We start from the raw sequence: 14,446 nt of genomic DNA, 5'->3' as shown, positions 1-14,446 counted from the left end.
GAGAGTGAGAGGAAGGGGAAGCCGGAAGGGGCGCGAGTGACGCTTGGTGGAGAAGACAGCTCCCTAGAGGGCGAGGGGTGCGCGTGCGCCCGCTTCTCCCCGCCGACTCGGCCCAGTCGCCCTCAATCGCCGCCAGGTGATAGCTGGGCCGGGCCTGTGGCGCGCTGTTTGGGGCGAGAGGAGCGCGCGCCCTGCCGTCGCGCGGCGCGGCGTCCGCCCCTCCCCCTCGTCCCGTCCGTCCCGTCGCGACCCGTCCCATCGGGTGCCGCCGACTGGGTGCTGTGGCGAATCGGCGGCAGCGGGGACATTTTCTGACTCTCGTTCCCTGCCCCGGCTGCCCTTTTCACGCTTTCGCGGGGCCGGCCGCCCCTCCGGCCCCAGGATGCAGAATGTGATTAACACGGTGAAGGGAAAGGCACTGGAAGTGGCCGAGTACCTGACCCCGGTCCTCAAGGTAAGCCGGCCATGCGAGGGGCTGGCAGGCACGCTGGAGTATCATTGTGGTGTCCGGCGGGGAGCGGTGTAGCCAGCTGCTGAGGGTGGTACGCGGGAAAAGGTGCAGCCGCCTACCGCGGTCTTAATCTGTTCGCGGAGCGACGCTCTGTGCGTCTGTACTCTTGTTTATTCCCGTCGGAGCTCAACTGCTCTGGGTACCTTGGGTTGGAAGGTGGTCCGTAGTTAGGTCGGTTTGAGAACGTTAAATCTTAACATCCGAAATCTTTTGAACTTTTAAAAGAAGGATTATTGCTTATCTTAAGTCAGTTTTTGATACTAAAATGACATGTCACTTTTTTCTTTCAAATTTCATAGTAAGTCTCTTATAATTAGGAGTTTGAAATAGTTGTGAATGAGGTCACAGCTTTGTTAGATTTCAAAAGAACAAGGTGAAATTTGCAACGTTTTTTTTCAGTACCATTGAACCCAGTTTACAGGCAAAGCCCCCCTTTTTCAGGTTTTAAAATAGCTGAAACTAGTTCATCTTGGACGTTAGCAACCTGGCCATTCTAAATACATAATTTTATTTTACATTGGCAACAACAGCATTTTAAAAGTAAAAATTGTGACATATTACCTATTTAACCGGTGACTGATTTATTTTCAAAGATAAATTTTTCGAAGTGCATTCGAGTTTTTCTTTTATAACTCTTTCAGAGTGATTTTTTTGTTGTTATTGTAACTTTATTTTTCCTTTCCGAAAAGCAAGCAATGATGAAAAGTAAATGAATAAGGATTTCTTGCTTAAGTGTTTTTTTCTGTAAGTTTTCAATTAAAATTTTACATTTCTTAGTGTGGGGATGAAAAACCCTTGGAAATGGTTCCTCTTTATTCAAGAAGTTACTCTGGTATTTAAAATTTTTACTTTACTCCCTTTCCAGGACAGTGGGAAATGTTAATCCTGTGTTTTTAAATACTTATTACTAAGAATTGTTTAAAATTATACCTTGCTGGGCCAAGTTTAAAAAAAAAGTTAAAAATGAGAACTCCAACACTTGCCATACCTGTATTTGTTTAGTGTGAAACCCATCCTAATTGAGAGTATTTAGTCTATTTTGAAATTGAAAATGATTTTGACATTTGAATCAAGTGATTCTTTTGCATATTATGCCATCTCTTCAGAAACATGTCTAACTAGGCATACAGCATTTAAATAATACATGCTTATAAAACTTTTTAGTTTTAAGGAGAGAAGAGCAAGAGAAAAAGACTTCTTAAACATGAAACTGCTATTGACCAGTTGTATTTTACTGAACTTATAAAAAAGATTATGTTTTTAGGAAGTGTTCTACTTGTTCACCAAACTGAAAAAATGTGTTAGCTTCTTAGTATGTAGTTTTAGTAATAAGGAAAAGAGAATTAATGACCCTCTTCTTGTTCGTCCCTGTGCAAACTTCCCCGTTTTTACAAAGCTAATTCTTGTATTGATAGTTTCCTACTAGACATGCGAAAGCAGGGAGAACAAGCTAAATTCCTGGGAAAGAAAGAATGATTTCTCTTAGGAAGTAAAAGTTACGAAAAATTGTGGTTTGAAAGGCGTATGTATAGTGAAAGCCAGAGTCCTTACAGGGATCTACAGTGGTTTTTGTTTAGTCACGAAGTTGCTTCTGACAGTTTTGCCATCCCATGGCCTGTAGCCCTCCAGACTCTTCTGTCTGTGGGATTTCCCAGGCAAGAATACTGGAGTGGGTTGCTATTTTACTACGGGTGATCTTGATGACTTAGGGATTGAACTGGAGTCTCCTGCATTGGCAGGTAGATTCTTTAACACTGAGCTGCCAGGGAAGCCCATACTGATTTGATAAAGAGTGCTATCTCAACTACTACTGGTTTTTAAGCAAAACCTCTTGCTCGCTTTTGCATTATCTATCAAGAGCTCTCAAAAAGAAAAAAAAAAAAAAAGAACTCTCTTGCCTTGGGTTTTGCATTTGCTCTGAAATGCTCTTCAGCATTTGGCTGTTTCCTTTTCTTAAGGTCTCTCCTGTAGAGTCACCCATCAGTTAAATCTTTGTTCCCTCGCCATCCTATGTGAAATAACCGTCTCTCTCTTTCCATCCCCACTAGTATCCTCTCTGCCTTATTTTTCTTCCTGGTATTGATTACCATTTGGCTTTTCTCCCTGCACTAGAGTTTAAACTTATTAGGAAGACAAGGATGAATTTGGTCTATTTTATTCACTCTGTGTCCCTATTACTCAAATAGTGCTTAGTATGTATAATTTGGTATTTTTTTAATCAGTAATGTTCATAAATGGATCTTCATTTTTGTAAATTTCTACCATAAAATCTTATGTAAAACTTAAACTTTAGAAAAATTTGGTAAGGAACATCCTTGCTTTAGGGAGAGTATAGTGTATACTATCTTGGTGGAGATGAGAATAATGGAAAGTATTAAATGGTTTAGGACTTCTAGGTTTGGTTTCTAATATTACTCAATTTCAGTGAGACATTGGCTGAATTATAAGATGTCTAAACATCTTAAGATATTTTTGCTGTCTCGTAAAATAATGATATTTAGTCATTTTACAAAATTATTTTGAGGTTTAGTGTTTGTATAAACCTTTGAATGTTTTTCCAAAGAGCTTTGCTCTAATGAAACATTGATCACACTGTATTTTAATTACTTTCATGTCAGTTTCCTCTGCTACATAATCCTGAGGTCAGGTACCAGTGACAGATTTTTTTTTTTTTTTCACATTCCATTACCTAGATGGGTGCCAGGCAAATCAGTTCATTTCAGTTGCTCAGTCATGTCTGACTCTTTGTGACCCCATGAATCACAGCACGCCAGGCCTCCCTGTCCATCACCAACTCCCGGAGTTTACTCAGACTCAAGTCCCATCGAGCCGGTGGTGCCATCCAGCCATCTCATTCTCTGTCATCCTCTTCTCCTCCTGCCCCCAATCCCTCCCAGCATCAGGGTCTTTTCCAGTGAGTCAACTCTTCGAATGAGGTGGCCAAAGTACTGGAGTTTCAGCCTCAGCGTCAGTCCTTCCAATGAATACCCAGGACTGATCTCCTTTAGGATGGACTGGTTGGATCTCCTTGCTGTGCAAGGGCCTCTCAAGAGTCCTCTTCAACATCACAGTTCAAAAGCATCAATTTTTCAGCACTCAGCTTTCTTCGCAGTCCAACTCTTACGTCCATACATGACCACTGGAAAAACCATAGCCTTGACTAGACAGACCTTTGTGGCAAAGTAATGTCTCTGCTTTTTAATATGCTATCTAAGTTGGTTATAACTTTCCTTCCAAGGAGCAAGCGTCTTTTAATTTCATGGCTGCAGTCACCATCTGTAATAATTTTGGAGCCCCAAAAATAAAGTCTGTCACTGTTTCCACTGTTTCCCCATCTATTTGCCATGAAGTTATGGGACCAGATGCTATGATCTTAGTTTTCTGAATGTTGAGCTTTTAAGCCCACTTTTTCACTCTCCTCTTTCACTTTCATCAAGAAGCTTTTTAGTTCTTCACTTTCTGCCATAAGGGTGATGTCACCTGCATATCTGAGGTTGTTGATATTTCTCCCGGCAATCTTAATTCCAGGTTGTGCTTCTTCCAGCCCAGCATTTCTCATGATGTACTCTGCATATAAGTTAAATAAGCAGGGTGATAATATATAGCCTTGATGTACTCCTTTTCCTATTTGGAACCAGTCTGTTGTTCCATGTCCAGTTCTAACTGTTGCTTCCTGACCTGCACACAGGTTTCTCAAGAGGCAGGTCAGGTGGTCTGGTATTCCCATGTCCTTCAGAATTTTCCACAGTTCATTGTGATCCACACAGTCAAAGGCTTTGGCATAGTCAATAAAGCAGAAATAGATGCTTTTCTGGAACTCGCTTGCTTTTTCGATGATCCAGCGGATGTTGGCAATTTGATCTCTGGTTTCTCTGTCTTTTCTAAAACCAGCTTAAGCATCTGGAAGTGAACGGTTCACGTATTTCTGAAGCCTGGCTTGGAGAATTTTGAGCATTACTTTACTAGCATGTGAGATGAGTGCAATTGTGTGGTAGTTTGAACATTCTTTGGGATTGCCTTTCTTTGGGATTGGAATGGAAACTGTCAGGCAAATAGTTGCCCACAAATGTTTTTTCAATTGAAAGTGAGAGTGTAATACTGTTATTCTTTTTACTCTCTTTAGGAATCCAAGTTTAAGGAAACAGGAGTTATCACCCCAGAAGAGGTGAGTATTGAAGATATAAAGCTGTTATATTCTACAGTTACAGAAAACTGGGTGACTTTTTTGCTTTATAAGAAAACATCTTGAAATTTAATCATGATTTGAGTAAAATTAGATCCTGTTGACTGTATTAGCAATCTTGAAAGGATTTCTACTTCCCATAAAAGAAAATGTAACTTCCCTCTCAGTTTGTCATTTCTCATATTTTTCTATAGTTCCTCTTTATTTAAAAATGAGGGTGGGAGAAGAAATGGAAAAGATTCCTATAGTCATTTATCATTCAGTTATATTTGTATTATATTGAGCGTGCCTTGAACTCTGATATTTGTTGTTTTTTGATTCTTTCTACCCCAAACATGAGTATTCATGGCTTTCCATTTGGAAACTTTGGCTTGATGCTTGGATATTAAGTTTTCTATCAGTATTCAGCTTACATATTTTATTGCTACATACTTAACACTGATTTTTTTCACCATTCTTTCACTTTTTTTTTACTAGCCAAACAGTAATGAATCTGCTTAATGCTGAAACTCATGGCTCTTTTATAGACCAATTGTGTTTTATTGAACTTTTAACATAGAATTATGTTTTGAGGAATCATTTTGTGTGTTCATCAAACCTATATAATAAAAGTTTTCTTTTTCCTTTAGATAATTAATTTTGTTGTCTTCAGAGAAATAAATTCTGGCCTAAAAGTCCTTTTGGACTCCAGTTTTATGAGTAGTTACAGTTATATCCCATGTATTTTTTTATCATTAATGAATGGCAAATAATTTAAGCTTCACCTTTAGCTCTCATTTAAAGTATCAGTCATTGGCAATGGAACTTAACTCACTGTTTTGAAAGAAACAGTTTGAAATGAGCCATGTTACATGATCATGTTGTAAAACCAAGACCTGAAGTCAGAGAATTAATTGATTTTTCAGTTTTCAATTGTGATGCAGTCTCTTCAGTCCCAAATCCTTTTAAGTTCAAAGAATGGTGTGCTGAACTGACAGTTTTATCTAAAATTGTCTTTATTTTTAGTGAAGACACATAGTGGTACTGACAAAACCTGGAAGATCTGCCTTCTAGACCCATTTCTCTTATTTCTCCTATTCTGACTTGAACAAATCAAGCTATCTAGGCACAGGCCTCATGTTTCCTCATTTTAAGATGAGTTTTGGCTTGACATTCTCTAAAGGACCTGTCTGCCTTAGACATCATAAGTTTAATACCTTGAATGCCAAGTAAAACTAAGTTTTGAGCTTAAGGATAGTATTAATGTTCTTGCCAGGTATAATTTAGACATGAGTCTTAAAACTCAGTATCTAAAATAAAGAGCAGAGGTGAATGTATGCTGTTTTTCTTGTATTTTTTGGGTTTATTGCCTCTGTGTGAAAGTGACATTGATGAATGGATAGCTGGAGTTAGAGATGCAAGCCTGTGGTCATTGAATAGAATTAAGTTGTTTTAAAACAGCTACTAATCCTATAATGCACTTAATTGTATCATGGAGTGAGTTATAAATTTCCCCCTTCTTAAACACATGCACAGCAAAAAGTAGCTCAGTTGGGTACCAACCACATAATCCTGGATTGAGAATAGAGCACAATTATAGGATTTAGTTTAGAAAGAGCCTAGAGGAAGAAGATCAGAAGACATAAAATGCTTTGTTGTTGTTTAGTTAATAGGTCATGTCCGACTCTTTGTGACTCCATAAACTGCCACATTCCAGGCTTCCCCATCCTTTAGTGTCTCTTAGTGTTTGCTCAGACTCACGTCCATTGAGTCAATGATGTTACCTAACCATCTCATTCTCTGCCATCCCCTCTATCTTTCCCAACATGGGGTCTTTTTCAATGAGTCAGCTCTTTGCTCAGGTGGCCAGAGTAATGGAGTTTCAGCATCAGTCCTTCCAGTGAATATTCAGGATTGATTTCATTTAGGATTGACTGGTTTGATGGAACTACTATACTGATTTGATCTGTTCAGTTGTTTTCTCTTACTGTTTCTGGGCTTCTGGCTGTCAGCATTTAGCTGTCTTTTTGTTTTCATTGAGAGATGTGGAAGTATTGTGTTTAAAACAAGGGACAAGCATTAATATGGTACTTTTTGGACTAAAAATACTTTAATGTACAACATGTATATGGCTTGAGTAAGTAGAGTACTAGTACTAAAGGATAGCTTGAAGAATAAAGCTGCTTATCAGAATGTTAACATTAATTCCATCTTGTTAGAGTTATCCAGTGTTTAATCACTAAGAGTAAGCAGTACTGAAAGTTTAGAAATTTGACTCTTTCATTTGAACATAGGAAGCACGTAATAAAAATAATGGCTACGCTAACGAGAGCAAGAGATACCATATACTAAATATCATTGCGATGCTATGTTCTTTTGTAGTTTTCCTTACCTTCTAGAGTTTTTGTTATTTTTTCAATAGATATCACCAGAGGTGCTAGGGAATAAATACTAGAGTCTTGTGACCTCAGAGCAATTCCATTAAAGAATTTTAAAATTTTTAATTCTTTGTTTTGCTTGCATTTTTGTTAATACTTTTGTGTTAGTGATGAATTAACTCCTGATAACCACAGAGTTGTTATGTAGCATCTGGTTGCAGTGACCCAAAATGCATAAAACTTGGGGAAGAGGGTATTGCTTTCATTTGGGTTTTTGTCTTTACCTAATCACTTTAAATAGTCAAGAAATTCTTTAAATAAAAGAGTAGAAACATTTTGTAAAGTTGCTGTTGGGAGTATGCTATTAAATCTTGTTAATCTATCTTCTTAGAAGAAGTTACTCACAGAATTCTTAAGAGTTTTACTCTCGAATTAAAATAGGTTATTACATATATATATATATATACTTTTCTTAGAAAGGCATTAGAAGATTAAAGATAATGTAATTTTTTGCTATGTAATAAACATGAACACTACGTGATTTTAAGTTAGAGCTGTTGTTGTGAAATAGAATTGGGAAAGTGTGCGTATTGCTTGAGTCAGGACACTGCAGTTATGCTTAACAGACTCATTTTCTGCTTTTAAGAATAAGCAGAATTTCTGTCTTGCAATTAAGATCAGTCCATCCTCACGTATAATGGAAATTTTCAGAAGGTTAAACTATTTCTTCCTGAGTCTGTTTTTCATTTTTGAAGAAAAACAACAATATTCAGCCTGACCAGAAAGTCCAAGATGTGTTAGGAGGATTCAGTTTCTTAATTGTCTTGTTGTTTTCCAATTCAATCCAAAAGCTTCTAACTTTTCCACATTGGTTGGCAGTTCATTTCTCTCTTTTATTAATGATTGCTTTAACAGTGTGAAAAAGCTTTCAAAATTATATATTACTTAAATTTTTTAAAAAATGAAGAAAAACTGTACAGTATGAGGTAATAAACTATTCTTACATCATAGAACTATGTTTATTTAGTAATTTTTTCAAAGATCTTCATTGAGTTTTCTACTGTTAGCAAGAATCTCTCTTCATTTTATTCACCCATAAAGTGGTTTTGGTGTTTTAAAATACTGTTGTATTACTTTTATTCATTTCATGATACTGTATGCTTTTGGCATTATCTCATCCAGTGATTAAAATTGAATAAAAAATTAGTAGCACTCAATATTTTCTCTACCAAAATTAATTTGGACTTTCTTGAGTGTTAAAATTTGTAGTTTTAATACATGTTCAAAAATAAATCTTCAGGCTGTAGAGCAAGTTGGTGCTGTTTGCATTTTAACTAATTGTTTTGTATCAAGATTACACAGGATGATCCCTTTGGTATTCTGCCACCTTACATTCAGTGATGTTCAATTTTTCTTTTTTACTTTTTTTCATATTTCTTCTAAATCTTGAATAGTTTGTGGCAGCTGGAGATCACTTAGTCCACCACTGTCCAACATGGCAATGGTAAGTACTCTTGATTGAGGAATAGAAAGTTCATAAAAGGTATGACTTCATGATTATGGCAGTTTACAAAATAGATTGGTGCATGAAAATTAGAACAACCAGTTTAATTTTCCTCTTGTAGATTGTTCTTTTAAATAGTGCCCCAGTATTACTCAAAGTGAAATAAATAAAGAAAATTGAACGTTATACCTGTTTTGTTTTGCTGTGCTAACACAAAAGATGGACATTTTTGAGATCAGCACCTTCCTTTGCCAGTATTCCCTTTCTTTAGTGTCTAGGTCAGTTCTTGTGGTAGGTCTTTAAACAGTATTTTTAAAAGTTTAATAATTTTGATTAGCTTATTTTTCAAATTAAAAAGTATTGAATTTTTTATGACAGTAATAGATATGGAATTTTTCAGAATCTCATGTTTCTTTTACCATAAGACCTTCTTTGAGGTTCAAAAGTTTCTCCCCGTTTTTAGGAATTTTAGCTCAAAAGTTGAGAGGTTCATGATACCAAGTAAAGTCTTAATTGGAAATCTATCTGTAACAGACATTTCTAATTTTTATTTTTCTTATTTTCTTTTAATTATAAAGTAATTTAAAAAAATAAAGTAATTTAAGCAATTTAGCAGTTCTCATAATGTATCTTTAAAATATCTGAATAATAATAAATTTAGTTTCATTACTTTATGTACTTATGATAAAGCCACCTGGCAGTAGCTGAAAAATTGATCCCAATAGTGGCACACTATTTTATTTAGGCTAGAATTGTTTGGAATTATTATTTTGTTTGGATATGAGTGGTTCAACTTGTTATATCCTTTTTTTCCCAGTGACCCTTTTTCAGTTGTAGTTGAAAGGTAGAGTTTTGATTGGGGAGCAGGGATTTTAGAATTAACAAGGTACTAATTGATAAAGAGCTTAAGTAAACTTAAAATCACAGTTGGAACTCTCTTTCATCTGTGGCCTATTCTGTTACCTTTAATTTTTACATTTTAACACATCCAAATAGTTCATACTTCTCAAACATTGTTTCCTATGTACCAAGAAAGGCTGAAATGTCAGGTTCATTTATTTTTATGTCTTGTCTTTCCTGTGTGTATTTCTGTTCCATATTTTTAATTGTGTTCATATCATAGAAGATCTCAGATTTAGACTTTCTCCCACCTTCTAAATTGTTAAAACTGTATTTAGCTACATTCTGATCTACAGTATGTCAATATATGTATTTCAAGTCAAATAGGTGTATAGCATTTAAAATAATAGTCATTTTGTAGGAAAAGAACTAAAGGATTTTCTTCAATAGATATGTGATAGATATACATTTTCTTTATTCAGATTTGATTGTTGTAGTCCTTAGTTGTCTAATAATATAATTTATAGTATTGTTTTAAGGGTTGATATCCATGGACAGAATCATTGTTTAGCAGATAGTATTTATAGTTCCCACTTTATGAATTATGATGGTTGAAATAATTTTATTGTAACTTAGAACTCAGTTATATCACACTTCAGTGTCTATGCTTCTGACTGAACTGTTGGAACAATTTATTTCAAATCTGTGCTAGAAGCAGACTATTTCTGTGCTATATGTTCATGTTTACAGGTGCCATCATGACTGTATTATATCGTCTTCCCTCAGAACTTCAGGCATTACCATTTCATTGTTGAGTTTGACACTTGGGAATGGTCTAAAAAATCCTAGAAGCTGACATGGTTTTGGGGCATTTCCTGGCTTTATCTTATGCTCAAATCTATGATTTGAAGTTTAGATGGAAGCTTAAGGCAACAGAACTCCAAATCATTTATATTTGTGACAGATACCACATGCCACCCCAGCTCTGACCCGTTCTAGGAAGAGTCAACTCAGAAGAAATTTCTTAGTGGGATATTCCAGAGTAGCCCCCTAAATCAGAGATATTATACCTGGCTCTGACCCACAGAGGGCGTGGTATTCAAGAGCAGGAACCCCAGAGTAACTTGACTTCTTTATACCTTCTGGTTTTGTCACTGTGGGCAATGTGACTTATTTAAGCTTTTGTTTTGTATAAACTGGGGCTATTAATATTATTCACTTCTTAGATTTCTTGGGATTATATGAAAATAATGCATATTGGAGTTCTAGATCCTGTACTTAATAGAAAGAAAGTGAAAGCGTTAGTTGCTCAGTACTGCCGGACTATTTGCAATCCCATGAACTGCAGCCCACCAGGCTCCTCTCTCCATGGTATTTTCCAGGCAAGGATAGTGGAGTGGGTTGGCATTTCCGTCTCCAAGGGATCTTCCTAACCCAGGGATCAAACCTGGGTCTTTTACACTGCAGGCAGATTCTTTACCAACTGAGCTACCAGGAAGCACTCAATAAAAGGTTTTATTGTTTATTTCTGTCATTATTATTCTCAGCATTATCATTGGGTGATTCAAAGCATCTTATCTCTGAGTTCCAGTTTTAATACAGCAGTAGGAATGTGAATCTTGTCAGCTACCTACTTAGTTATGCAATATCATACAGCTATTTTTCTGCCTCCTCTTGGTCTTACGATCAGCCCTCTTTAAAAATCTGGTTCAGATTATTTTTGTTTCAAGGAAGACATAATACTTGCTTAATACAGTTCCATATTATTCTTTTTTTAATTTAATCTAAATTCTCTTGGTCTGTCTGCAGTCTCTTAGTACATTTCACTTATATTATTGCTATGCTCTTCATTGCCCCAGCATACATCACTTTTTGGATCCTTCCCAAAGCAATCCTAAAATAGTTTTCTCAGGGGTGTGGGTTGTGTGATGTTGAGATTAACATGTGATATCTTCTGTTTTTGCCTTTTAAAATATTTTTTTTGAATTTTGGTGCTTTTCACTCTTTTTAAAGGGCTACAGGGGAAGAATTGAAAGTGAAGGCTTACCTACCATCAGGCAAACAATTTTTGGTCACCAAAAATGGTAAGAATTATGTTGTATATATATTTAAAAAAAAAAGTTAGTACTTACTGAACTTTTTTTTAATTTACTTTTTTATTGGAGGATAATTGTTTTACAGAATTTTGTTGTTTTCTGTTAAACCATAACATGAATCAGCCATAGGTATACATATATCCCCTCCCTTTTGAACCTCCCTCCTATCTCTCTCACCATCCCACCCCTCTAGGTTGATACAGAGCCCCTGTTTGAGTTTCCTGAGCCATACAGCAAATTCCCAGTAGGAAATGGCAACCCATTCCAGTATTCTTGTCTGGAGAATCCCATGGACAGAGGAGCCTGGTGGGCTACAGTCCACGGGGCCACAAAGAGTTGGACACGACTGAGCAACTTCACTTCCTTTCACTATCTGTTTTACATATGGTTATGTAAGTTTCCATGTTACTCTTTCCATACATCTCACCTTCTCCTCCCCTCTCCCCATGTCCATAAATCTATTCTCTATGTCTGTTTCTCCATTGCTGCCCTGTAAATAAATTCTTCAGAACTATTTTTCTAGATTCCATATATGTGTGTTAGAATATATTTATCTTTCTCTTTCTGACTCACTACACTCTGTATAATAGTTTCTAGGTTCACCCACCTCATCAAAATGACTCAAATGCATTCCTTTTTATGGTTGAGTAATCTCCCATTGTGTATATGTACCACAACTTTATCCATTCATCTGTCGATGTGCATCTAGGTTGCTTCCATGTTCTAACTATTGTAAATAGTGCTGCAGTGAACAATGGGACACGTGTCTTTTTCAACCCTGGTTTCCTTGGTATATGCCTAGGAGTGGGATTGCTGGGTCATATGGTGGTTTTATTCCTAGTTTTTTAAGGAATCTCCACACTGTCTTCCATAGTGACTGTATTAGTTTACATTCCCACCAGCAGTGCAAGAGCATTCCCTTTTCTCCTCACCCTCTCCAGCATTTACTGTTTGTAGACTTTTTGATGATGGCCATTCTGACTGGTGTGAGGATATATCTCATTGTGGTTTTGATTTACATTTCTCTAATAATGAGTGATGTTGAGCATCTTTTCATGTGTTTGTTAGCCATCTGTATGTCTTCTTTGGAGAAACGTCTGTTTAGGTCTTTTTCCCACTTTTTGATTGGGTTCTTTGTTTTCATCAGTGTCTTATAATTTTCTGTGTACCTTTCTTTTGTCTCCTTAGGTAGGTTTATTCCTAAATATTTAATTCTTTTTGTTGCGGTGGTGAATGGGATTGATTCCTTAATTTCTCTTTCTGATTTTTCATTGTTAGTATATAGAAATGCAAATGATTTCTGTGTATTGATTTCGTACCCTGCACCTTTGTTAAATTCACTGAGCTCTAGTAATTTTCTGATACTATCTTTAGGGTTTTCTATGTGTAGTATCATGTCATCTGCAAACAGTGAGAGCTTTACTTCTTTTCTGATCTGGATTCTTTTTATTTCTTTTCCTTCTCTGACTGCTTTAGCTAGGAATTCCAGAACTATGTTGAATAGTAGTGATGAAAGTGGGCACCTTTATCTCGTTCCTGATCTTAGGGGGGATGCTTTCAGTTTCTCACCATTGATAATAATGTTTGCTGTAGGCTTATCATGTATGCCTTTACTGTGTTGAGGTAGGTTCCTTCTGTGCCCATCTTTTGGAAAGTTTAATTATAAATGGGTGCTGAATTTTGTCAAAGGCTTTTTCTGCATCTATTGAGACGATCATATGGTTTTTATTTTTCAATTTGTTAATATGGTCTATCACATTGACTGATTTGCATATATTGAAGAATCCTTGCATCCCTGAAATAAACCCAACTTGACCATGGTGTGTATGGACTTTTTGATGTGTTGCTGAATTCTGTTTGCTAAAATTTTGTTGAAGATTTTTGCATCTATGTTCATCAGTGATACCGGCCTGTAGTTTTCTTTTTTTGTGTTGTCTGCCTGGTTTTGGTATCAGGGTGATGGTGGCCCTGTAGAGTGAGTTTGGAAGTGCTCCTTCCTCTGCAATTTTTGGGAAGAGTTTTAGAAGGATAGGCATTAGCTCTTCTCTAAATGTTTGATGGAATTCTCCTGTGAATCCATCTGGTCCTGGGCTTTTGTTTTTTGTGAGATTTTTTTAATCACAGCTTCAATTTCAGTGCTTGCAATTGGGTTGTTCATAATTTCTATTTCTTCCTGGTTCAGTCTTAGAAGATTGAACTTTTCCAAGAATCTGCCCATATCTTCCAGGTTATCCATTTTATTGCCATGTAGTTGTTCATAATAGTCTCTCATAATCTTTTGTGTTTCTGCATTGTCTGTTGTAACCTCTCCTTTTTCATTTCTGATTTTGTTGATTTGATTCTTCTGTCTTTTGTTCTTGATGAGTCTGGCTAAAGGTTTGTCAATTTTGTTTATCTTCTCAAAGAACCAGCTTTTAGTTTTATTAATCTTTACTACTGTTTCTTTCATTTCTTTGTCATTTATATCTGCTGGGATCTTTATGATTTCTTTCCTTCTACTAATTTTGAGGTTTTTATGTTATTCTGTTTTCAGTTGTTTTAGGTGTAAAGTTAGGTTGTCTGTTTGATTTTTTTTCTTGTTTCTTGAGGTAGGATTGTATTGCTATAAACTTCCCTCTTAGAACTGCTTTTGCTGCATCCCATAGGTTTTGAGTTGTGTTTTCATTGTCATTTGTTTTCTAAAATTTATTATGATTTTCCTTTTGATTTCTTCAGGAATTTGTTGATTATTCAGAAATGTGTTGTTTAAACTCCAGGTGTTTGTATTTCTTACACTTTTTTCTTGTAATTGATATCTAGTTTCATAGCACTGTGGTCGGAGAAGATGCTTGATACAATTTCAGTTTTCTTAAATTTACTGAGGTATGATTTGTGACCCAAGATGTGGTCTATCCTGGGTTCCATGTGCACTTGAGAAGAAGGTATATTCTTCTGCATTTGGGTGGAATGTCCTGA

General features: G+C 36.3%; 1 protein-coding gene across 1 annotated transcript in view; it reads left to right on the top strand.

Moving 5' to 3' along the window:
- Positions 1–368: 368 nt before the first annotated feature.
- The window catches only part of ATG3 (autophagy related 3), a 33,931-nt gene continuing 19,853 nt past the window's right edge, over positions 369–14,446 (top strand). The window contains exons 1-4 of the mRNA XM_020890886.2: positions 369–454; positions 4,635–4,676; positions 8,506–8,555; positions 11,409–11,479. Of these exons, the coding sequence (XP_020746545.1) occupies positions 383–454; positions 4,635–4,676; positions 8,506–8,555; positions 11,409–11,479 (235 nt within the window). The 5' untranslated portion in view covers positions 369–382. The remainder of the gene's footprint in view (positions 455–4,634; positions 4,677–8,505; positions 8,556–11,408; positions 11,480–14,446) is intronic.

This window comes from Odocoileus virginianus, chromosome 4 (genome assembly GCF_023699985.2).
Source record: "Odocoileus virginianus isolate 20LAN1187 ecotype Illinois chromosome 4, Ovbor_1.2, whole genome shotgun sequence".
NCBI lineage: Eukaryota > Metazoa > Chordata > Mammalia > Artiodactyla > Cervidae > Odocoileus > Odocoileus virginianus.
This window is presented reverse-complemented; position numbering and strand designations above follow the sequence as displayed.